We start from the raw sequence: 26,659 nt of genomic DNA, 5'->3' as shown, positions 1-26,659 counted from the left end.
CAGTGACATCATCAAGCAAGATAGCCGCACTGACATCACTGTGTGGGGACAGGTGAGATCAGCTCGGGGAAGTTAGTTACAATTCTCAGTTGTTGACAGTAATCAAGTGCAAAAGCAGAACTTAGTGATTCACTGAATAAATAAAGCATCACTAAAAGGCTGGGGACTTACTGGTAGCTCCGAGAAGCTGTAATGAATTATTACACCTCAGAGGACAAAAGTAATGGATGTAATAAACTGATGATTTTGATTCTCTTGAGAGTCTGACCACTGGATGGATGGCACTATGAAGAGGTCATTATGTAGCTAGCCTGTCTTTGTCAACCAGAGGCCCTGTCCGATGAGGAGAGACGTGAATATACAAAATTAATTGGATGACTTGCAAAAATCAAAAGCTAAAAGGAGCAAAAATACTTTTGACAGAGATAAAAGACACTTACAGCAACTCTGAAGAACGTGATCAGAGCATTAGCACTGTTAAATTAGCTATTTTTTATTTACAAGGCAGACTACACATACAGTACAGTTACAGGCTGCTCTGGGGGAAGCCAGCCTCACGGCAGTTCTCGACACACACCATCACATCAAAAGCTCCTGAGATCAAAAGGAAAATGAATGACATTTGTCAAGAACACACTCAAAAAGTCTACACCCACATATACAAAAATAAAACTACAGGGACTGAACACAACTGGGAGATGACAAGACTTCCTCTCTAAGTAGAAGTTGCTTTTAGACTCCATACCCACAATCAGTGCTTCCAAATCAAGGGAGTACAATTTGGTTATACAGCTGACCTCAGAACAGATCCGACCAAGCAACTTCATCATCTAGAATGATTTATATTCTTCAGGAGTTTTCCTCCAATGCAAAAATAAAACGCAATAGTATAGTGACAAATTTGAACACTGTAATACCATTAGGGCTTTAATTCAACTAATGCTCTGTTAAGTAGTTTTGAAAGTGTCTGACTAGTTAAGGGACACTGATATTCACCTAAAGGACATCAAATCCTAAAGATTCTCAAAGACTTTGACATACTTGTAGATTATGAAATAAATAAGTACTCTCAGATTTCATATTCATCCGTATATTCAATAGGGAAAATGAGGAATCTAGATTTCACTACAGTTTGTGTGTTTTCCGTCTATGAGTAGGACCGTCAGGAGAGTAAGATTTGCTTTACAGGCAGATACAGTAATATATTGTAAACTAGGGCTTATTTTGGGGTAGCACAACATTACAGGACACTTCGATAGAAATCCACTGTATAGAACACAGAGCCTATGAAGTTCAGTCATGCAGGATATTGATTCAAGTTCTATACATTACAGTTCTATCTAACAGGTCCCAAACAGTAATAGCTAGTATGGTATAAACCATCAGTCTGGGGGCTGAGACACAGCGACAGGAGCAGCTGAACAGTTTGTCTGTCCAGGAAGAAGAGGCTTTTAATGGCACAGTATAAGTCCTTGATCCATAAGAGTCCATTATAGTGCTAAAGTCGTTGACTGTTGTGATTTGCTACTGAATGTCCACGTGTGTTGAGTTATTTTATCCAGGTAATTTGTGTGTTTTGTTTGTTGTTTGTTTGTTTTATGCTAACGTCACAGACAAGGCGATGGTGGTGGAAGATTTGGAACTCATGTCCGCCGAGGCTCCAGCCTGTAGGAGAGCTGCGTCAGCGCCCTCTGGTTGTCAATCACACAGAGCTTCCTAACGTAACCCCGTACCTCTGCTTGGTTTTTGTTTGGTTGGCATATGTCGGGATCTAACGCAGTAAGAGAAAAGGACGGGATAAGAGAACGCATCATTAGAAAGAATATTTGCAAAGACAGCAGACAAATGTAATGTAGGTGCACTGATCAATAACATGCCACTTACTGAAAGGCTGGCTTCTACAATGTCTCACTTGCCGAATCGTGTTAGCTATAATACGCTAATGAAATAAAGAGATTAACATATTAGTCACGCATGAGTGAGGAAGATGATAACACTGTTAAAAATTGGCATATAACTTAAGCTAAATAAATAAATAAATAATTTGCCTTTTCATTGTTATCAGAAACTCACCATTTTCTCAAAATTGACCATATTGTCAATAAATGTCTTGTTGCCCTCATGTGTGAATGTCATATCTGAAAAAAAAAACATTTATTAAATTTAATGGTAGCTGTGTCTCATAATGAATTCCTATATGATACAGCAACTGGTGTGCTCCCATAAAGACATGTAGACATTCTCCACAGTGAGTCATACCTTTGAGAAGGAGGGGCATGAAGGGGATGATTGGTGGTTCCAGTTTGGTAACAGTGAGTCGGTAGGACCGGTGGTTTCTGGATGGGTCCTGTCATCAGAAGAATTAATAGAGTTAATATCTAATACATTCAAATGTTGGCTCACCCTTATTATTAAAAACACTATTTACTTTTCTTGATTAACACTAGTGATATATAGCCATTTAGTTAGCTATTAGTTCTGCGTTTATTCACCCAGGTTTTTAGGTATGTCACTGAGATTTCTGCTGCCAACCCAGTATAATTGTGATGAATGGAACTTCATTTCTGGTACTCAAAGTATCTCTTTTTCTCTGAGACGACAGCTGACCCATAAAGATATAATCAAAAGCCACTTTAAATGTGTTTTGAAAGATTTCAAAATGCAGCTTACCATCATGCTCTCAAACTCGGCATAGAACTTCTTAAACTTTGTGGGGAGTTTCTGCCAAAAACAGATAAGATCTCAGTGACAGGAGACATGAATGTAGTACTTTAGCAACAGCAGAATACAAACAAGGTTCCCTGAAGATCTAGACTCAGATTAATTGGTTTTTCGAAGAAGATGTTTACCTCCCACGTCTGGCTCAGTCTGCTGACAGCAGGGTTGCTCATCCCCATGATGATGGCAAAGAATGAATTCAGGTTCTTAAACTCTCGACAGCTACAGACAAGTACACACACACACACACACACAAGCAAGAAATAAAGTGAATGCAACTAAAGTCAACCTTACTGTATATAAGAAATTCTTCATCTCAGTGCATGTGTACAAAACAATGTGTATACAGTATGAAGTGTGTGAAGGACCAGCAGGTCCTACTCACTGTGCAGCTATCTTGATGAACTTCTTGAGGAGCTGGACTCTCTTGCTGAGCTGTCCGCAGAGGCAGACTTCAGTGACAACCCACAGTTGAACCTGGTTGAATCTCCGTAGGAATAAATCCAAATTAGCCGTGGTTCTTCTGAAGCTCTGCCGGCCGAATGTGTGGTAGAGCAGCTCGTGCTGGGGAGAAGAGGGAGGAAACAGGAGCAGCAGGTTTAGAGTTAATCCAATGGACAGGTCCTGCCACCATGCATCTATTAAGCATTTGTCCTGCAGGGTTTTTGTTAAGAACAATAATGCTGCACCAGTACAGGAGAAGGCCTGTAAAAAGCCAACTTGCAGTAAAATGTTACATATGTATGGACCGACACAGTTATCTGACTATGAGATTGTTTTTTGTGTGTAAAATTAGGCCCTACACAACACTGTAATGGCCTGAGGTTGTTTCTAGTGTGTCTGTGCGATACCTCATGTACACAGCTGAAGAGCTCCCAGTCAAACATGGTCATTTGGTAAGCCAGATCCTTAGAGCTCATCAGCTCAAACGTTGACATGGAGCCTGCAGAGGGGCCCTCCTGCTCTGGAAGAGGAGTCTGAGACACACAACCCACAAATGTGCAAGCACATAAAAGAATATAAATAGTGAGTATTCACAGGTTCACACACAATTTACACATGTAGTTTTGGCCAAAGATGTATTACAACTCAAGACAAGTATTATATTCAGCACTCTTGGTTTCTTGTTTTTGGTTTGTAGGTTCAATATCCAATATACTTTAAGTTAAAGTAAAAAATTTGTCACTGTATGTATATATTCCTATATATTCTTAACCGTTGCTCAAATATTACCCTTAGTACTGTGAAACAGATTAATAAAAACATATTCAAAGTAAACATGGGAAACATTTACCAGACTGTTGAGCTGGTCTCGAGGACAGGCAAATAATCGCCCGTTGATGCCCAAAGTAGAAAATACTGAGACGTCATTAGGCTTCAACATTTGTTTTTCTGAAACACATAGAGAGAATAGTTGAGCTGTACCACCCAGATACGTCCCAACACTAACTTAAAGACACTGGGAAAATATGCACCAGTTGTTTGAGGTTCTATTCATCTACTGAAGCCACTGAAATTACAGATCATCTGTCTGTTGGTGACGTCACAGTTGAACATGTCTTTCCCATCTAAAACGAAACTGTCTTCTTACCACCGGCGGCGCTGAGGTGGACCAACAGGAGCTCGTCCGTGGTGCCAAGTTTATCAGCCACAGCGCCGATCACTTCTCTTCCTGACGCTGACACAGCGATCCGGATAGTTGTGTATGTGTGATCACTGCAGTACACCTTCAGTAGGACTAGAAACAATGCAAAAATAAGACTGAAATACAATATGTATGTGGCCACATCTGATCTGTGATGAATAAAATGTCCAAGATGAAGATGCATTTGTCCACAACTAGCAAAACACGGTGTAAAGTCTACAGCCCGACTAGCAGCCTTAAAGGTTGTGATGGTTATTACACCCAAAAAACAGTTGGATACAACAAGCATCGTACTGAAGATCTTGCTTTTCATTGTCATGGATGTATGAATCCAAATATGGGAGCCTATTCCTTGCAATAAAAGCTGCTCACCCAGTGTCTATACCAAAATAGTTACTCCTGCTCCCAGCTTTGTGCACCATAACCTATGAGTCATACCAGACACTAGTCAGCTGCTGCACACACATGAATGGCAGGAAAATTCATTGTACTCAGGATTTCAGATTTTACATACTTTTACTCAGAAAATGTCATGACAACCTTGCCCATTAGTTGTTTCTGGTGTAAAACTATGAATCCTGGTTCTGGTGTGATGGTGGCTTTACAGAAGAGGTCAGGGGATGACTGTAATGTTAGAATTCATCTCCCCAGGACCATGAATACCCTCATTAAAACTTAATGGCAATCTGGCAAACATTTATGTTGGGAAGTTCTGCCACTAGCAGACACACACACAAACACACACACAAACTTACTGTCATCCTGATTCCTAATGGGCTGTTTTTTTTGCAGCCTTTCCTCTCCGTTGCTGAACTGTCGTATTAGGCTTTTCTGTTAAATGACATGGGGCAATGTGTCAGTGTCCACATCACAATGATGCAGCCAACATTTTATAAAAACTGTAGTCTGGGCATACCTTTTTTGTTGACTTGGCTTCTTCTGAACTACAAAGTGAAAAAAGTGTAGCAACAAAAAATTATTCAATAAATAAATTGGGTTGGGTTTGGGCATTAAACATCAAGAGAAAGTTTAATGTGTAGGGGCTGAGAAACATACTGTAATTTGACGATTTTCTCAAGGTCAGGAACCAAGTCCTTCAGAGCTCTCAGCATCCGAGAATCATTTGATAAACTTCCATACAACTCCTGCAGAGAGACAGAGAGGAAGAACTGCACTCAGACCATGCACAGGATCGGTGTGAGTAATTTACTGCATTTGAAAGCTTGCTCATGTTTACCTCCAGGAACGAGACTGCAGCAGGCTCCTCTTGTAGCAGGTATGTGTGTGCGTTGGCCCAGCGCAGGGCCAGAATGAGGGCCCTCCTCTTACTGTTGAGCGCATACTCCAACCTCTCCTGTTCAGAGCCAGGCGGAGATGCCGCATGGTAGGTGCACACAAGGTTAAAGATAAATACAAAGATCAATAAATAAATAGATCTCATGTTTCTGAGATTGTAAACACAGAGAGATCCAGTGTGTCAGCTGCTCATCCGGGGCTCAAAACCTTTCAACCACAGCATGCATCTCAACGAATCAGCATGGCGGCCAAATCCATATTTTTATGCAGTTTAAGATACAGGTTAGGTTCTCAAACAAAATTAGATAGAGATATAGTTGTGTTTAAACCTATCACAGCACAATTCAAGCACATTTTTTATTTGCAGCGTAGCTCCCCAAGCTCATTCAACTGTCATACAACTTGATCAGGGAACACATGACGAGAACTAAACGCTTTACTGAAAATAGAACTGATACTTGTGGAGAATCGACTCAAGGCCATAATTAAGCCTCTTCACCACATCCAGGTTCCACACAAGGGGACTGTTTATTATGTATAATCATCAGTGCAGCAGTGGTAAAACAAGTCGCTGAACACTTGCACTACAATGACTAAGACAACAAGAAAAGACCTTCTCAGCTGGGATTACAACTTCATACTATGGTGTGAAGAGGTGAGCAGTCAGTCAGCAGTTCATTAGTGCTGGATGGTCAACTGCTGCTTCAGCGCTTCCCTAAGCAGAACTGTAAGTTGCACAATCCAAGATGCTGTCAGTAGCACTGATATAGTATGCAGCAAACATTGGACACGTTGTCAACATAACATGCTGGCTACTGTTAGAAATTTGTAGGTGCATCTGGTTAAATGCGTATCACAGAAAGTATGAATTAAAAATAAAAGGAAATACTGAGTCCATACCAAGGCAGAGAGAGCGAGACAGAGTAAAGGCAGAAAGGATATTGTGCCATGAGTAGAGGGCACATCTGGCTGTTGGGCATGAAGACACAGTGCATGAGGACAAAATCATCCACTGCTGGGTCTAACAGATGAGAAGAAAAATAGAGAGGGCAAGAGGGAAGATGGTCAGAAGGGAAAGGGAGGAAATGAAGTGCAATAGAATCAGGAGGCTCAGAAGGTTGTGAAAATACCATTCATCATTAACCCATTCATCTTGCTTAGCTGTCTGGTCCCTGGTATGGTAATCTGACACAATGATCTGTGTTTTGGGTTTTAACTAAGGGATGAGTTAAGAGGAAACCTATGTAAACTCAGTATGCCCAACCTTTCAGATTGTGAATTTAAAACTTGAGGTAAAAGGGACATTTTATTACATAAATCCATGGTACATACCATACAACATAGTATCACTGAATAAATATCAATGAATAATGTAGGCTCAACAGAGATGTGCTGTTTTAGAGGAAAAATACTAATGAATTCATTTTTGTTTACACGTTTATACAATATGATTAGCTCTCAATACACTTTTAAAATGCAGTATATGACACACAATAATCTCAGCCATCATCTTTCCAGTTTAGGTCTGCTGGCCTTCGTTTCATAGTTTTCTCTGGCTACCTGGTTCACTATGATGTATGTCCATCCTCATGGTCTCCAGGAAGTGCTCAAGAATCTTCTCTGGTGTTCCTGATATCACAGTGTACCTTCAGAAGGTGAGAGGATGCAAAGTGTTGCATTAATAAAAACACATATCCACTTTTACACAAGACAGAGAGAGAAATTAGGAATTTTTTTGTTTTTTTTGCTTTTTTTGTCTACTCCTAGCTATGTCTTAATGAACATTTGTTGGAAATGTGTGTAGATATGTGCACCCAAACACACACACATACTTGATGCTTCCCAGGGTGGAGGTGCGAGGACTCTTTTCTAACACCAGCACAGCTTGTTCATGTTCTTTCAAACGCACTGTGTTGGCTTCCACATCCTGCATGTACAAAATCCACAATACAGTTATCACTGTGTGTGGAATAAGAAGATACAATACGACATTTAAAATGCAATACAGCTCATATGCCAGAGGAGGGAGACAAACATCACTGTGAGACGGCATTACCGGGCACACAGTGCAGTATAATGCCTCAGACAGCATGAATGAATGGATCTATATATATTTTTCCTTTTCCTTAAGGTGGTGTTCAATGCAATGCATCTAACCTTTGACTTATTGGTTAAAGAATGTAGACTCAGCGGTGACTTTGTGAATATATATTGCTAATAACAGTATTTAGAACAGTTTGGAACAAAGGGAATAATTTGATTCTAATGTAATTACCCATCAGACTCAGGATAAATGTCCAGCTCTTGTCCACCTACCCTGAGTATCCTGTTGAAGTCTTCCTTGTCTACACGAAGGAAGTGACAGTTGTCCTCTCTCAGGACAATGGAGGCAGCACGAGGTGAATCTGTAACCAGGGCCAACTTCCCAAAGTCATCACCCTCATGGAGTGTACACACCACACCCTAAGACACACACACACACACGTATGCAAAGACATAGCAAGGTACATAGAAGCACAGACACAGACAGAGTTTATTAGTCCTTAAACCCTAAAGAAAAATCAGAGAGAAGCAGGAGCATTCAGGACTAGGATGGATCACGTGCATGCCTGTATGTGTGCATAGAGCATTTCTGTATGTACGCGTGATAAATGTGCAGATGCACACATGAGCGTGTACAGTACATCTGCCTCTACAGTGGCTGTGTGGTGTGAATTTGTGTATGCGTACAATCCCTTAAGCCATTTAATCATAGTGATGATTCACGGTGAGCTGAGCAGACTTTGCCAAACTCCACTGCTGGTGTTTCCAAGCCTGCTGGTCTGCTCCACACAGACATGATGAGCTACGCATGTTAATCCAGTGCATACACATGAAATATCATCAAATGAAGCAGAAAACTACAACAATGCTCATGTGTCAAACAAAGAAAACATAAGTATGTAGGTGGATGAAGGCATTCAAGCATGTATGCACACACCTTGCCATAGATAACCACATTGACGGAGCCCTTCTGGATGATGTACCATGATGTGCCCTCCTCTCCTTGGTTGAACACTGGAAGGTAAAGAACAAACACATATTACCCCACATTCATGACTAAAATGCTCAATCTGTAAACCAGAGGTTTTCAGAGGTCTTCCTCTATAGGAGGGGGGTGTGAAGGGAGAGACGTGAGGCGTGTGTCGTGTCAAAATTCGTAGTCCTTGTAGTTATAACTCAGTCTAATCTACACACACAGACATGATACACATATTTTTACATTCAGTGTGACTTATAATTCCTAAGGATATCACTGGATATCGTGTCCATAACAAATAAATGTCTACAGATACACTTGGAAATCATAAAATAAAGACATTCATTCAGTCATTATACCTGCAGAATTTGCCTGAGAAACAAAATGTTTTCTTCAGTAAAATAGTAATTCACTAATTGTCATCATAGCATTCTTTATTCCTAAGATTGTTTTTGGTTTTTAGCCTATGCATCAGAAAACATGTGCATACACTACCACAAGGCATCAAATAAAGACATCAATATTTTTTGGCAGTACTAAGACATGCCCAGAATGTTTTATGAACACAGTTTTTATATTCCTGGAACAGTGGCACTTCTCTATCAATTCATGTACAGATGTTTTCCCTGAAAACCAGGGTGCAGATCAGATGCAAAATATGTACACAAACAAAAATGTATTTTAGGACAAAGTGAAAACTCACACACGGTTCCAGCTTTTGCATGTGACTCGAAGATCACAACGCTTGCCAGTTCCCTCTTCACCTGCAAAACAGAATACAGTTTCCAAACTAAGGTCGTATTGGATTTTGCTGCACTGCAGAAATATGTGTGGGAACAGGAAAATGCACAGATCAGGGTTTTTCAGGATTATTCAAAGTGACCCGGGAGTCCTCACAGTCCATCATGAGGATAAGTTACATTATTTCTGCCCTTGAAGATATACAGTATCTTTGCATCTCTATGTCTGTTTCTACAGTATGTTCACAGAGTATGAAACAGCATACACTTGCTGAATTACCTTACCTTGCTGAAATTTGCAAATAACCTTTACTGTTATTTTTATATATACACACACACAATTTTACATTTTTAGCAGATTGCACGATCTTGGAATGACAAAATAATGTTTTGTTGTATGTAAGTAATAATAAGAAAGTTATCAAATTGATTGAAAGCAGCTTTGTTAGTGGGACTAAAAACTGGTTAAAAATAATGTGATTTAAGCCCTTTGGGTGGGAAACTGTCGACTCTTGAAATGTGCTTCATGTAACTTATAGTAGTATAATAATGTGACTGCATCTAGTAGTTGTATACGTAATATTTATTCTGGCAGGGAAATGCTCTGTATAGAATATGCAAGCAAAAACAAAAACACTTTTGGAGCCGGTACAGACTTAAGACCTCCTCCACACGGTGAACGCTTGCCAACACAGAGCAGATTGTGTGTAACAGTGTGTCCCATTACACGGGTGGGAGGGTTGCTGACAGTGACAACAACGTCTCCCTCTAGTCTTAAACACAAAAAGTCTGTAGCAAGTGGTTCTGGCGAATTAACAGCCTGTACTGTGAAAAGTCTGTACTGTCCCTTTAAATGAGAAGTAGACCGTCTGACTCACAGTGTTGGAGAGGTGAGCTAAGGCCTTGATGTGAAGGAGCTCATCGTAGATGATCTCTAGGTCATCCCCTGTCCTCTGACCAGGCCTACACACACACACACACACACACACACACACACACACACACACACACACACACACACACACGTTAGTCAGAATGGTTAGGGTTAGGGAATGTTGTTTTAAAAGTAGAGAGTATAGATGATTTGGTCATATTATTATTATATATTGTATGTTACTGTTGGTTTTGGATGACATTTGGTTCAATATGCCAACTGTCTGGCATAAATAAAAAATATAGAGCTATAAATGATGTATAAATGTGGCAGGAAGGGGGAATGGTGAGATGAACTTTCATGATTTAATTCAAAGTATTATATATAAAGAACTGTAATGTGTTGCCAGTGTGATGTGAGTAATACTATTGAGTGACTGACGATTTCCTGAGGATCATGCGCAACAGTGCATCAGGTCCAATCTGAGCGAGGAAGAGGATGGTCTCTGGCAGCTCTTCCTCACTCTCCCTCTTCTCTTCCTCACTAGGCAACGGTGTGTCCTCTTCCTCATCATCAAGAAAACGGTAGAAGAGGTACTTGTCCTGGAAACCCAGCTCTTGGTCCACTGAAGAGCAGACAAGCACATACAGGTCAAAAGACACAAGTGTAAACATTTAAATGCACAAACATGCAATCAGAGATGTTTTTTTATCTGAAAACATAATTTCAGACATCATCTTTGAAGTGTAAGAATCTGAGATCAAGACCACATCTATATTTTATGTTTGTGCTTCAAAACTTCTAATTAATTTTCACTCTGGTATTCATACTGACTCTCTCACTGTGAATTATGTTAAGATTAAAAACCCACACTCCAACTCAGAGTCAACCAGTGAAACTTTGCTTTTAGTCTAAAATTTGTCTACAGAATTCAGCCTCTATTTTGCACTTGCAATAGCAATAAATTCTAATTTATGCATTGAGCAAAATACAAATTAAAAAAAGGACAACATGAAAACATTAACTTTCTACCTGTTTTGTATAGAGTTTTAAGGATTGACTACAGTATGTCATGAGGAACTAAACTTAACAAAATGCACTATGAAGATAAAGTAATAGAGACAGCTATGGTTTTAGTTACCGTGGTTTAGTACCCCTTCTTCTAGTAGTGCCTGCCACATCCCAACAGCATGGGACCGCGTGAGCACACACGCACTCTGCAGCACCAGCCAGTCAACCAGCTCTGTGCCTACACAGCATTGTCTGCAATACACACAAAAATACATTGTTCGAATAGCAAATGCGGAAACATTAAAAATAGCCCCCATATCTTTATCATCCCAGGAATATTCCCAAAGCTGCTGCGTGTTCATAATTCAGTACAAATACACACAGTTGGATTTTATACAACCATGCTCCTACCTGTATGTCTTGAGGTGGTACTTCCTGTCTCGAATCATGTGTGGGGCTCTGGACAGAATGGCATTGCGGAGAACCTTCCCTGCTCTCTGCAGCTTCTCTGAGGGGATCTATCGAACACCAGAGTGGCACGGATGTTGATTGTGATACAAGACAAGCCATATTTTTGCTTACCCTATGCTGCAACATTTATATGGACAAAGTTAAGAGTAGGTTAATACCAATCTGAAACCACATTTACAAGAAGTGACATATGTGAGCATATGTGCATTTTAGATTGTGGTTCATCCTTCATACAGTACCAGTAAAACTGCGTCAAAACACAGCGCAGACAAGCAAATACATCCTGCACAGATCACACCTGCATCTCAGACAGAGAGGAAAATGGCAGATGTGTACGCACACACGCACGCATGCACGCACACAGCTGCTAATGAAAACAACAAAGAAAGGCATGCTAATTGAGCAGATGGGATCTTTCTTCTATGTGCATGAATTAGCTTGCATTAGCATGACTACAGAGGATCACAGCTGTGAGTCGTCACTTGTCTCTTCACAGAACACACACACACCTCCAAAATCCATTCTGGCATTCTGGTTCATTCACAAACATGAAAGATTGCAGCAGTGCTGGATGTTATGACACTGTGGCCTGGTTCACCATGTTCTTACTACACTGTTCACAACAAAGAGGATGTTTTCTGTAAAGACTCACGTACCTTTTGGTTTCAAATATGAACTACAACACACATTAAAATAACTGATCTCCTCTCTATGAGACTGAAACATGCGTTTTTGCTCAACCTTAAATTCCATGTCCACATAGATATTCTGACACAAGTAGTGAGGACACAGAGGAATCCAAGACTGCTGGAGACGATGCTGTATATTATATAACAGTATACTGGTTGTGAGTTTAGTTCATTTATGCTTTGTGTACTGTCAGGAAGGGCACAGTTCTCTGAAACAAGTTTATTTAAAAGGATCAAGTTGTGATGTTGTCTCTCTTTTTTTTTTTTTTACTTCCTATGCAAATCCAAGACAAACCTTTAGGTTCAAACTGGAGTGAGTGTTTACCTTGTTGTGAGCTTTGTTGGCCGAGTCGGAGTTCATGTTGTCTTTGTCTGTGAGTCCTGAGGAGGAAAAACTGTCATCAGCCTGGTCAATTTAAAGATGTCTACAGAGGGCGGATTCACAAAACATTAAAACACATTATGTAGCTTAGATGCTAAATGCTAAAACACGCTCTATTGCACAAGAAGTCCTGATAAACAGATGGGAAACAAAAAAAAAAAAGGGAAAAAAAAAAAAAAAAAAAAAAAAGTTTTAAAGTTGTTATAATAACTTATTATAATACATTATACTTGTTTTTTCCTGACCTCTAATTAACTGTTTTAGCAACATTGACAGTTATTTCATTCTGGTGTGTGTGTGTGTGTGTGTGTGTGTGTGTGTGTGTGTGTGTGTATCTACTCACTGTCATTGTTGGATCCACTCTCCATTGCTCCATAAGGAGGGGCCAACAGTCCAGCTAGGCTCTGACGATACTTCTACAAGACAAAACGTGCATGCACACATCAGACTCAGCGTCAGACTTGAAAACATTTACACCTCTACTGTTATGATGCACCTTTTATAATACATCATCTATTAAACATCAAACTCCTTACATTTCAACACACACACAGTGTTACTCTGAAACACACACACTGCAAGTGCCTCAAAACAAAGCCCTTTGTACAACCAAGATCATTTACATGCAGAACAACTAACATTATATAACACACACACACACACACACACACACACACACACACACACACACACACACACACACACCAGGGTTAATGAGAGCAGTTGAGGTTGTTAAATGTGTACAGATGCTATTCTTACAGCTGTTAAAAACAAAGTGTTTTTGCATTTCTATAGCAGAGACACTGGAAATCACACAGCAGGCAATTATGAGCCTGAATGTGCCTTCTGAGGACAGGAACACACACACACACACACACACACACACACACACACACACACATACACACACACACACACACACACACACACACACACACACACACACACACACACACACACACACACACACACACACACACACACATAGACAGACATAAACACAGACACACTCTTACAGAGAGAGACAGAGAGAGCATCTGTTTGATCTAAAGACACAAACACCACCTTTCTATGTAAAAGACAATCAAATTATTTACCTGATCCCAATATTAAAGACAAACATTACAAAACAATCTCTGGAAGTTTTGTGAAAAAAAAAACAACAAAACAACAAAAAGAAATAACATGAAAAATTACAGTGAAAGTCTATCTTGCCCACATGCACACTACAGACTACTCACCTGGGGTAACACACTCAGCTGCCTAAAGCTGGAGGGATTGAAATCCCAAAGAGCTGCCCTCTGCTCCTTTACAACTCACACACATGCCACCGGATAGCATCCTGCTCAAAACAAGCTGCTCACTTCCTTTCGCTCTCTCTTCCTCTCACACAGTTGCCTCAGTGTCTTTCTCTGTCTCCCACTCTCCCTCACTCACTCGCTCACTGTGATCGAGCCAAGAACCAGACCACTTTCCCCTTACAGGTTACCACGGTGATCTCAGTCTCTGTATGACTGAGCTACTCTAGCAGAGGAAGAGAAAGAGGGAGGGAGAGGCAGAGAGAGCAACCAGAGGAGGGAAAGAAAGGAGTCGTGAGGATGAGGATGGAGAGGGAGGGAGCGAGGAAAGGAAGGAGGCTGGCAAAAGACACAACATGGCCCGTAGAGGAGAGAGGAAGTGGGCACGAGAAATGTAGAGCTGGTCAAAGGGTAAGAAGAGTAAATAAGGAAAGAGAAAGAAAGTGGGAAAGACTTACAATAACAGCCGGACATAGTCCAGAGCTGTGCAACCGTCAGCGGTTTGATACACTGTGTATTTACACACATCTGTCAGGAACAACAAGCTGTTTTACATTCACGTCCCATTTATTCATCTCACTTTCACTTGGTGTTAAAATTATGGAGCAGCGCTTTTTTTTTTCTTTCATCCTTTCATCAAACACATGACTGCATTCATCTCGAAGCTTTCTAGTCCTCACCATACACAAGCACATGCACACAAATTAGCCCATGCGTACATGCACACACAGACACACAAACATAAAACACAAAGATCCTTTTACTATGAGCTGAATAAGATTCAAAAGAGAACAACCTCGGGCTATGTTTTCTGCTTTATGTCTACTGTCCTAAAATAGACAGCAGAGAGGGAGACTGAGTGCACTTAGTTCACAAACAAAACACTACAAGCCCAATAATAAGATAGCACACACGCTCTAATACCCAATTATTGCCTTATCTAGCTTTTACATTCTCCCGTTACATAAAATGGAGGTATCACGTTTTCGTAATAATAATACTAAAGAGGACATTATTATTCTCATAAATCGCAACAATGAATAGATAAATGTGTTTTGTACAGACACAGAGCAGTAAAGCTGTCAAAGCAGCATTTATTTCTGAAGTACTCTTTTAAACAGAGAGGAATTGTAAACATGAAAAACAGTACTCACATTTTTAATGCATAATAACTATTTAAAAAATATATATCTTATAATTGTCTAATATTGTTATGCCATTGTAATTATCAGCAGTGAGTTCTAAACATTTATAAACCATGGATAATGCATGGAACCAAAACCTTTATTATGTGCAAAATGCTGCATGATTCAATTTATAATTTACTTATACCAATGAAAATTTATCTATTAATAGTCATCAAACAGTAAAAAGCCACAAACGCACCATTTCATTACTGAAGAAAAACAACCTTTCACGTTAGGTAATAAAAATAAAAGCCTTCACTTCAGCCGTCTGACTGCTTTGAAGTCAATGATGTGCTTAAGTTAATGAAAGTCTTTGAGGTGGATTCAAGATTCAAGGGTTCATAAGAGTCCTTAAGCAAGACACACAAAATTACTCTTTACTTTGAGCCTGACCTCTAAACTCAGTGTGAACAAACAACTGTTTCCCTACAATTAGAAACAAAATGTCCGATAGAAATTCTGACATAATACATTACATATAATAACATTACCATTACCTACGCCAAGGCCAGACAATCATTTCTGTCAGATCAAGATTATTATCTGGCTCTGAACCAAATTGTACAAGGTCATGTCTGATTTTTGACACCAAGACACATACATTATTTCCTGAGAAATTGGTGAAGGTGTCAAAAAATTCCCTATCTCACCTTGTTAAGGAAAGTGATAAAAAAAATTCCTGGATCAGCCCCTTCAACCAGATCCAAACCAAAATTTTATGGGTTCTTCCCTGGCCAATGCCCCATCCCTCCACCAAGTTTGGTGCAAATCGGTTCAGTACTTTCTGTACAATCATGCTGATAAATCAACAAGTGAAAACATAACCTCCTTGGTAGAGGTAACTATAAATATTATAATAAGTATGACAGTAATAATGTATATGTGAAAAAACTAAAGACAAACAGTAAAACAAGTTTAGGGTAGACACCTGTGGCCTTTGGGTACTGACTGTGAAGCCACAGTAAACCGACCTACCGCTCTGCCAGGACTTCCTCTCTGAGTGGGACCCAGTGCATTGAGAGAGTAACCTCAACAAGGAGGCCCACAGAGAGGCAGCTACTATGATGCCAACTCCCAAAGACGATGCCAGTCCTCAGGCCAAAGCCATGTTACTGAGCACTTATTCATTGTACCAGGAGTCTTGTATCATGCAGTTATCTGTTTGCTATATCTGAGCTGTTGACATGACATATTTGGGAATTTTTGTATTCTGGACATGCATCATCTAAGCCATTCATTACAACAGTATTATTTTTTCCTTCTTTTGTTTTAATGTGTTAAGCTATATCTGTAATGTACCAATATTATGTAGGGATATAAATATTCTTACCCATTGAAATGCCTCCAGTGTATGACTGTCCTTTGTTTCATAAGCACTGAGTGGGCACCAGTTGGGACATGTCCTCCTCAAACTCGTTTTGACAATAAATGTGTTCTTATGTCTTTTGACTTGTCGTAGCAGGAAAAGAACAGGTGTAAGTAATGACGTTAATTACTGCAAAGGAAAGTGATTGATTACACCTGTGCCTTTCCTGCAGTAACATATCAGAATATCTGCCATGAGATCAACATTTTTTCACTAAGACACATCACACATTTCTGCATATTTATATAAATAAATACTATATTTACTCAAGCAGATTAAGTCATCTACGCCAGCTTAAGGAAATCCCTGCACTTATCATGTTTAGATTCTCTTATCTCACTGCCTGCACTAAAATATCAAAATATTACATGTATGCAGCTTGGTGCATTGGTTTGGTGCATTATCTCTTGTACTGTAAATCCTGCAGTCACATGAGGCTCTGAAAACAATAGAAATTCAGTACTGCACACAAGCACACACAGGCATGTATTGTATATACACTCTCCTCTCTCTCTCTCCCTCTCTCTCACACTCTCTCTCTCTGTCTTTCTCTCTCACTCTCTCTGTCTCTGTGCTTTAAATAACTCACTGTAGAGTGTCACCTGAGGTGTGTATCTAATAGGTGGAACAAAAGGCACTGTTATGGTGGACAGCCCTCTTGTGGTTAAAAGCACAATTACAATATAAGGTAGTCTGAAAATTTCAGTGTCAATGGGGAAGCTCTTCCCCAGATGGAAACCTTTTGGTGCGCTACCAAGACAGAGAGAGTTCATGCTGAATCGTGAAGTTCAAGTTCATACTCACAGATACAAACAGTTTTTAACACTCTTTCTCTGTCTCTCACCTCCCAGAGGCTTTTAAACTCCCTCTGTTCGATGCGGAGCAGCTCGCTGGTCTCTCTGCTGACAATGGTAGCATGGCGTGGCGTGTTGTCCAGGATAGACTCTCCAAACGCTGTCCCAATCCCCAGTGAACAGATCGTGACTGCATCCTGCACATAAACAAAATATATCTGTTTAAACTGCTGCTGTCACAGAGGAGTAATAGTCAGTTATAATGATGCAGTTTTTTTAGCAGTATCGAGAAACACGACACTGTGATACCCCACAGCAGTAATAACCAGCAATATGTATAAGGTTTTATTTATGAACATGGACAAACATAGAGAGCAGACAGAATAATATGTGGTAATTAATGCAAATAAATTAAAATACGAGGGCCTGGTAAACAGAGTCTCCTGTAAGGAAAATATCTCTAGGTGGTAGATATTGGAGAGGCTAGAGACAAGCAAATGCACATCCACATGTGCACACACATATACTCACGCTGTCCACTTATTTAGACAAATACTCCGCATGCTATGCAAACCTTTCCAGCTGTCCAAACTGACATTTCAAATATAGCCACAGAAACTAGGCCACCAATGGCACTTTAGGGCTACATACATGAAGAGGACGCTTCACAATGGAGGGGCTTCTTATCTCTGTCTTTCACTGAGAAATAAATCCTCCCTCTCTCTTCTCCCACATGTCATTCTTCTCCTCTATATGTACAGTATAACCCTATTTTCCACACTCTCGAATAAAGGGTATAAAGTGTAGCGGAAAACACAATCCTCAGTGGACTTGTTTTCTGTGCTGTGGCAGCTTTGCTCTGGCATATTTAAGCAGGGAGACACAAGCTAATGTAGCAGAACAATGTCAGCACTGAAGAGAGTCATGCAGGACCAGCTCTCTAACATGAGGAGCACTTGTAGAGCAGCCTGGATCTTGACAGTGAAGGTTAGGACAGAAACTGTATGAGAGGCAATAGGAAAATGGCAGCCATAACAAATAGTACATCTTAACAAAAATAGAGGGGAAAGTAACAAATGCACCCAGTAGTGCTAATGCATGAAGATTCATTCATTAATTCATTCATTGGTGATTCAAATGATTTACAGGAAAAACCCAAAGCAGATACACAGCGGGACAACTGAGAATGAGAAAGTTTCATGTGAACTTAATTGCATGAATTTGAACTTGATGTTACCTGGTGGTTGGCTGTTTCTGACACTTTGACATCCAGGGAACCAGAGAGAACAGCATACCAGCTGGTGCCTATGTCTCCCTGTCGAAACACTGCAGAAACAGTAGAGTAACAGCATGTAAAAATACATTCAGTGCATAGTATGTAGTACACATTTTTATTACTATTACCAGATTGATTCATTCATAAAAACTCATATGACTATTCCCCAATATATCACCAGCATTTCTCTATTTCAAACTTAAATGTTTCTTCTTGGCGCGTGCTCTGCTGCAATGTCACAGTCAATCATGTCAGCTTATAAATACAGGCTAGGATACAGGCAGGGGCATGAGTGTGTATGCATAGATGTGACAAGTGTATATTTCATGTACAGTATTGCTATGTGGAATATATACAGGCTGGAAAGACAAAACTCCCTCTGGGACAATTAAGATTATCTATTCATCTATTTATTCAAAATGGAAATTAAAACAAAAACTTGATCAAAAACTCGCTTAGTTAGATACAGATGGTCAGAAACATAAAACAATCATGTCATAAATGTGTGTTTTTGTAAGAAATGGTAGAAACTGCATTATGATAAAAAAAAACTTTTAATTTTACATCCTTAATAGAAAGGGAAAGACATGCCTGCTATAAATTAAAATAAAATAAAGAAAAAAATACATGCTTTAAAGCACCTGTGTGTAGGACTTAGTGTTATCTAGCAGTGAGGTTGCATATTGTAACGTTCTGATTTTAACCCTTCACCTCACCCCTCCTTTTCCAAGCGGTGGCCTTAAAGTAACATAAAAATGCAATGAAAGGCCCTCTCTAGAGCCAGTGTTTGGTTTGTCCATTCTGTGCTACTGTAGAAACATGGCAGTGCAATGTGTTGTGCTCCATGGGAGAGGACCAGCTCCTTATTTAGATGTGAAGAGCTCATTCTAAGCTAATGAAAACACTATACACTAATAGAAATCTAATTATGAATATTATATTGCATTTCTAATAGGCCTGACTAAATGCTACACACTAGCCCTTTAAAGCTGAAATGACCAGTAAATTGATCATGACAGGTTATTTACCAAGTAAAAATGCAAGATATTTGCTGGTTCCTGGTTCTCAAATGTGAAGATTTGTTGCATTTCTCCCTTTTATACTTCAGTGTAGAGTGAGTATCTTTGGGTTTGGAAAAATGTTTCACTATTTATTGAGGATTTATAGACAAAACTACTAATCAAGAAAATAATGGACAAATTACATGATAATGACATAATCATTAGTTGAAGCTCTAAAAAGGTTTCTTAAAGAGAGTGGTCTTATGCAAAAACAATTATATCCTGTGAAGAGTTAAAATAACATTTGCATGATTTGAATTAAAATGGTCACAGTACTTTGCATTCCCATCCATCATACTTCAAACAGTCTTAAGAAGACAACAAAGATCTTCTATAGCCTGACTGTCATACAGTATAATGACTTAATAGAACAGTATAATTCTGTATACCGTATGATGAATACTTTACTGTGCTTTCCCATAGAGAGCCAGTCTCTGCAAAACAGCATTATTTTATAATCCAGCTATAGCATGTGTGTGTGTGTGTGTGTGTGTGTGTGTGTGTGTGTGTGTGTGTGTGTACGTACAGGTGATGCCTTTCTCCAGGCATTCATAGAAGGCACAGGCACAGATCTGCAGTAAAAGCGGAGATGGGAACCTCTGAAAGGCTTTCACCTCTCTCAGTCTGGTCAGAATAATGTCCACATCCTCTCCTGAGCGCTCCGAGGGCCTGTGCAGAGAAGACCCACCATTAGATCTTGCATTAGGTGTTAAATAAGCATATCAGTGGTGTTGCAAAATGATTAACTGCATGATGTAACTTGCTCACTGTGATGGATTATCCATCTCATGCAAGCCCATAGCTGCCTGAAGGGTAGGAAATCGATCAAAAACCTACAATGTGCTTTTGAAATTGGTTAGCAGTGATGTTAAATGTTTGTAATCACTAGTTAATGGACTAAACCCTGAAAAATCAGTGGTGTTGTCCTCTAAATTTAAAGACAGCACTATTGTTTTAGTGTTATGTATGCATTTGTGTGTGTGTGTGTGTGTGTGTGTGTGTGTGTGTGTGTGTGTGTGAGCACGCTGCTTCATTTTTCATTTTTTGTCTGCTGATAACAGTGGAGAGCTGCAGGCGTTACTTCGCTCGGCTCAGACCCCCCACAGGGTGTTGATGCAAGATCTCATTTGTACTGCTGCTATTTCTAATACGCTTAAATCTGAGCACACACACATGCACGTCACTGTTAGACATCTACACAGACAGACAGACAGACAGACAGACAGACAGACACACACACACACACACACACACACAGTTTGAAGTTTGATCTAAGAGCTTAAACATTCTTCTCTGCGATGTGGTGATGAAAAACTACAGAGCCAAAACGTCTCAGAGTAACACACACTGTAGTTAGCCCCATTCATTCACTTAAACTCCCTCTCCTAGTGACTCATCCTTGCACGTGTGTGTATGTGTGTGTTCATACAGAATAGCTAATGCACCGTGGGCTTCTTCCTTCACAGACGGGAGGCTGTCTATCCCCTCTCCTCCTTCAGCTCCTTCCTTTTCCCTCACTCCCAGCTCTCTTCTTTGTCTGCCTCCACTAAACATTTCTCTAATCTTATCACATCCATTTTTTTCCTCTCCTCTCTCAAGACTTGCCTGTTCCTCTCAGGAACACAACAGGCAAGATGGAAAAGAAAAAATGACCCCTCTTCTTTTTTAAGCTACCCATTTTCTCCTCTCCATTACTGGCACAAACCACATTTCCCTCCATCCATTAAGTCCCACCACTAACACACCCTCACCCTCCCATTATTATTATCCTTTTATTTCTGCTTTCCAAGCTCACAGCGAGCAATGACTGCCTCTTTACCCACACGCACATGTACATATAGGGATAAACACACATATATTTGTGTCCCCGAGCAGTAGATTGCCCTCAGTAGCAGGGACGATACTCCCAGATAAACACAGACTACGCCTAAAGGGCTACACTGCACAACACATCTTACAGTCCCACAACATCTGCTACGAGCTCTGGGTGATTACAGACAGGTTTTTCTTTGTCTCTCTATCTTTTTCTCCCTTGTTTTGTCTCTGACTCATCCTCCCATCATCCACCTACTGGCTGCGTATTGGCCCTCGGTGCTCCAGCAGGGCATCATATCCCAGTGTAGGCTGGGTTAATGGTTTAGACAGGTGGACTCCCACACACTACAATAGGGAGAGACAGAGAGGTTAACTCTTCAGGGTTGAGTTGGTAATACCAGCATCACCCTTCACCTATTCGTCTACAATGAAACTGTTAAGATCTGTCATTTATAATCCCCTGGTTAAATCCTTGTTTTGTTGTTCTTTCTCTTTTGATGTCCTGTGCTTGCTCGCTCCCTGCCTGTCCAGAGGAATCTGCCTCGCCCATTGGTGTGCAACGGATGTGACCTGAGAGCTGTTCACCTTACCTCACTCACCCTCCCTCTATTTCCCTTTTCTCTCCTCCTTGACTTCTCCTTCCTCAGCCCCCCCACCCCCACTGTCCATGTCAGCAAAGATCTCAGCTTTCAACCACAAATTATGACTAACACACACACACACACACACAGACACACAGACACAAAGACACACAGACACACACAGACACACACACACACACGACACAATGAGGAGAAAATTGAGAGACACCAGAAGGTTCTGCAGCTTGTTTGAAGAAACATCCATCTGGAAAAATTTGGTGTTTCCAGACAAATAAATCATAGGTTGATTTGTGGCAGCTATCCAAGATGTCAGACAGCCTCAACACAAACAGATTTCATGAGCTGGCAGATTAATACGTTACTGTAGCAGTGACTCTTGAATTGTGTGTACACAGCACCCATCTGTATCACCACCAACGACCTGAGATCCTGTTAGAAACACTGAATATTAAATCACCACACACAGCTCAGACTACGATTTACTTATTTAAAAATTACTCATCAAATTACTCATTCAGGCTTGACATATTTACAAATTAACCTACACGTTCTGTGTAGGAGAGAATACGTTTAACCTGTTTAATCATTAACCTGATTAATTGTTTACTATGTCATCTGATAGTGTATCCCACAATGATGCATGCGTCTATTTTCCTGCCATAAAGGGACATTAAGCCTCAAATGATATCTGGACCGGTGCTGTGTGTGTTGACTGGACCGTCCATTACCAGTCTGGAGCTACACTCAACAAAACAAATCAGATCTTATCTCACATACTTCACACTCACTGGCAATAAATGTCTTTGCACAGATATATTAGAGACAGTCACATCTTAACCTCTGCCTATACTCCCTTGTCCTTACTCCCCCTCCCCGCCTCTCACTCTTCACTTGCTCACATCAACAGATACTCTAGATGAAAGGTCCCAAACACACACACACACACACACACACACACACTGAGCTGGATATTGATTGAGTAAGAGGTGCATAGCTGAGGAGCACTCAGTGCTCTACAACAAGATCCTGTCCAGTCTACTCTGTTGACTCAGCCAGCCCTTACTGACACCCACCTACTACTGCTTATGGGCTGCATTTAGTTTAAGCTATACAGAATCGTAGCTTTCTGTTTGCTGGATGTTTTCATCCTAAACACCAGATTTGTCAGCATTTTAGCTCTATAAGGGTCACACCCCTCTCACAATGATTTTATATTATATTATGGAATTTTCCGTATTTAGAAAATAAACAACAATTCACACTTAACTAAACCTGACAAATATAATTTAACAAAAACATTTTTTTTTACTAAATTAACTGGCAAAATGTTCATTTTAATGCAATGAAGTCTTTTATGACAGCAAAGTGAATATGACTGCACACTGTACTCAGATCATACATCCAATCTTATTACAGGTGAGGATGAGAAGACAAGATGGTAGCTTCAGGTTGCCAATGGTAACGTGGGGATGTGTCATAGTGAGGTGTGTACAGTATGTGTGGGTGTATGAGCTGTGGGGTGCATGTCTTATATATCTTTGTTGTTTTTAGGTGTAAGGCATATCATCTACTCAGCTACAGTAATTAGTGTACAGGTGGCCTTTCATCATGTTTATTTATTAAAGCCCTCTCCCTTGCATACTGGGCTTTTTCAGCCCAGTATGCTGGCAGCATAGGACCTTTATGTCACTAGACAGGGACGGTATGGACCAAACCAGTTAAACCTTACAGCAGCTTCTGAAATGAGGATGAGAGTTGATAATAAACATACTGTAAATTGTCAGTTCAGTTATTCTAACCTGTTCTGTTCAGAGCAGACAGACACAGCCTCACATGCAGCACTTACGCAAAAATGGGAAAACAATGCCCCTAATCCTTATCTTTCAAGAAATCACTCACATATACCCCTCAGTAGTATTTTGAAAACGTAAAGCTATTTGATATAGGCAGACAGACAAACCATGTGCGTCTACTGAGCCATCTACCACAGCCCATGCAGTGCAGAGACATCCCAGTGAACCTCGAAGCCACCAACGCCTTTTTGACCGAGGAGATACAAAAACAGGAATTTAAAAACGAGGGTGTATATTGTTATGCCCTACAGCCTTTACAATCACGCGATGAGGGGCATATATTCACTGATAACGACAGTAACCTATAATGTGCTACAAACAAGGCGTATCACGCTAATATTGCACACTCGCACATTGCACAAGCAGCGATCGCCGGTTCCGATTAATCACGTTGACGCGAATGAATGAAAGAGGGCTGAGAAAACACGTACGGTCGTTGCCGTGTGTGGATGCGCGGCGTGGAGGTGCATCGTGGAGTGGATTCACCCACCTTTTATCCAGACAGCAGATCCACTCCGCAGACGGAGACGAATTGGGGGACGTCTGCACCGCGACCATCTTCCCCGGCCGTGTGTGTGATGCTACCGGAGGAGGCTTCCCTTCCCGGTTGTCGGTGGTCGTTAATGAACGTGAGCTCCGACTGCGCCCCCTCCCCGCCCCTCTGCTTCGAGCTGCCAACACAACAACAGGCGGCTGCGGCTGCTGCTGCTGCTGCTGCTGTTGCTGTTGCCTTCATCAAGGCATGTGCAGATGACTAGTGTGAGTCTGCCTCATTGGGCATTTTGAGGGCAGCTGGAGGGCTCACAGACAAACACACTGCAGTACATGCTTCAGATAATTACTTCACATTTTACTAACTTTGGCCAACTCATTAGGAAAGAATACAACAACATGTAGTTGCAGTGTACCTTGAATGAATATTACTGTTAGTATTACTGTGGTGTCCAACAATCAACAACAACAGCCGAGGCAGGCAACTTACAAAATATAATATATCAGATACTTCATTAATGTACCTCTGACATGCCCATATTTTGGGGGTGACACTATGGGGCTTTAAAAAAAAAAAGAAATTTTATAACAGTGGAGTGAACAGGGGTGGGGAGTGTGCTCCCCTCTCTGGTCAGCCTGAACCGCTTTCTGATTTGTTCAGCTGCTGGTGAAGTGTCTTATTAATGTGCCAAAATGCCAGTGGTCTTTTTCACAGAACACATTTTGACGTGTCACAGCCACAGGTACAAATCATTATAAATCGCAGCTTCAATGTTTCAGGGTCTTGGTGTGCTGCCTCACTGTCATATTGTGATGGCTCAGTGGGACACTTGAGTACACCAGAGTCAAGAGTCATCGTCAGTGCTTTTTGCCTGCTATAGCAAGTCAAAATGTCTGCTGTGAAAAAGGTGTATCGGATGCACATCATCGTCAGCAATGGATATTTGGGGTCAAAATTTAATTGAAAATAATGACCTTGCTCACACTTTACAGCATATTTTTACTCCCTGAACCTTATGGTAAAAACCAGTCCAGTCCATCACAACAGTCCATCACAACAGTCCACCACAACGACACGCCCAATTCTATCCAGTTCCTATCCACTCTTTTTTTTTTAAATATTATTTTTTGGCATCTTGCCTGTATTTAAGGGATATGATATGCAGCAAATGGTCCCCCAGGAATAGGACTGTGGGCATTAAGTGGTATGCAATTTAACCATTTGGAAGAGTAACAACAACAGGAACAATCTAACTAGTTACATAAAAACAATGTTAGTTAATGTTTGCAGATTAACGTATAAGAAAAAGCCAAGATTTAACACAATATCACAATATTATAATGACCAAAGTTCCAGATGTATGATCTCCTCTTCTCCTATAATATACCTATATACCTCCTTACCTCCTACAAAATATACTATACAAGACCCAGTGCTGTATGACCATCTTGATATTCAAAGTATCATAATGAAAAATGGGATTTGGTTAAAGGTCTTGTGATGAGAAAGAAGAAAAGCAACCAAATCTGTGCAGTGTCATTATTACACTGTCTTTATAAGGCAGCATGGCATACACAAGCTGTATATGAACATTGATTCTGTATACAGCGGCTTTGATCTAGCTAAATAAAGACCACTGCAAGATGCAGCTGCCGTGGCCTTGAAGGATTCATGTATATGAACAGCAACTTGTTTCAACCCAAGTGATGTGAGAGGCAGCAGCAGCAGGGATGCAGTCTGTCACCGCAGCGAAGGGAGGAGGGGAGGGAGATGGAAAGGGAGCAGTTGATGAGGAGCAGGGATGTTTTAAGCATTCGGCCCTGCCTAAAACTATGACTTATGTCCCATAAAACAGGGAGAGAATAACAGAGAGAGCAGCAGTTATAAGAGGAATCTGGGCATACTCTGTGTTCATATTTTGCTCAGGAAAAGCATGGCAGGACAGACAGACAGACAGGAGGGCAAGGATTGTTTGTAACATGATAAATGAGACATAATGGAGAGAGGAGAATTAAAACAGCATCTTGGGACCACATTTTCTTCCGCTCATCCAGCACACTGACATCGTT

General features: G+C 40.5%; 1 protein-coding gene across 1 annotated transcript; it reads right to left on the bottom strand.

Moving 5' to 3' along the window:
• Positions 1 to 502: 502 nt before the first annotated feature.
• On the bottom strand, positions 503 to 24,686 carry LOC111228847 (rap guanine nucleotide exchange factor 4-like). Its single transcript, XM_022754937.1, has 30 exons — positions 24,588 to 24,686; positions 20,354 to 20,496; positions 18,728 to 18,816; positions 17,541 to 17,687; positions 13,189 to 13,261; positions 12,789 to 12,844; positions 11,715 to 11,821; positions 11,434 to 11,555; positions 10,734 to 10,917; positions 10,297 to 10,381; positions 9,382 to 9,442; positions 8,640 to 8,716; positions 7,976 to 8,122; positions 7,492 to 7,586; positions 7,220 to 7,305; positions 6,602 to 6,680; positions 5,601 to 5,751; positions 5,420 to 5,508; positions 5,280 to 5,307; positions 5,119 to 5,194; positions 4,310 to 4,456; positions 4,013 to 4,110; positions 3,570 to 3,695; positions 3,104 to 3,282; positions 2,850 to 2,940; positions 2,671 to 2,721; positions 2,260 to 2,347; positions 2,074 to 2,138; positions 1,885 to 1,939; positions 503 to 1,771 (listed from the first exon to the last, which is right to left on the bottom strand). Exons 1-30 carry the CDS (start codon positions 24,653 to 24,655, stop codon positions 1,644 to 1,646), a joined length of 2,991 nt encoding a protein of 996 aa, XP_022610658.1. The 5' UTR covers positions 24,656 to 24,686; the 3' UTR covers positions 503 to 1,643.
• Between the last annotated feature and the right edge of the window lie 1,973 nt (positions 24,687 to 26,659).

This window comes from Seriola dumerili, unplaced genomic scaffold (genome assembly GCF_002260705.1).
Source record: "Seriola dumerili isolate Sdu_G_001 unplaced genomic scaffold, Sdu_1.0 BDQW01000226.1, whole genome shotgun sequence".
NCBI lineage: Eukaryota > Metazoa > Chordata > Actinopteri > Carangiformes > Carangidae > Seriola > Seriola dumerili.
Note: the sequence above shows the minus strand (reverse complement) of the source record. Positions and strands in the feature narration are given on the sequence as shown.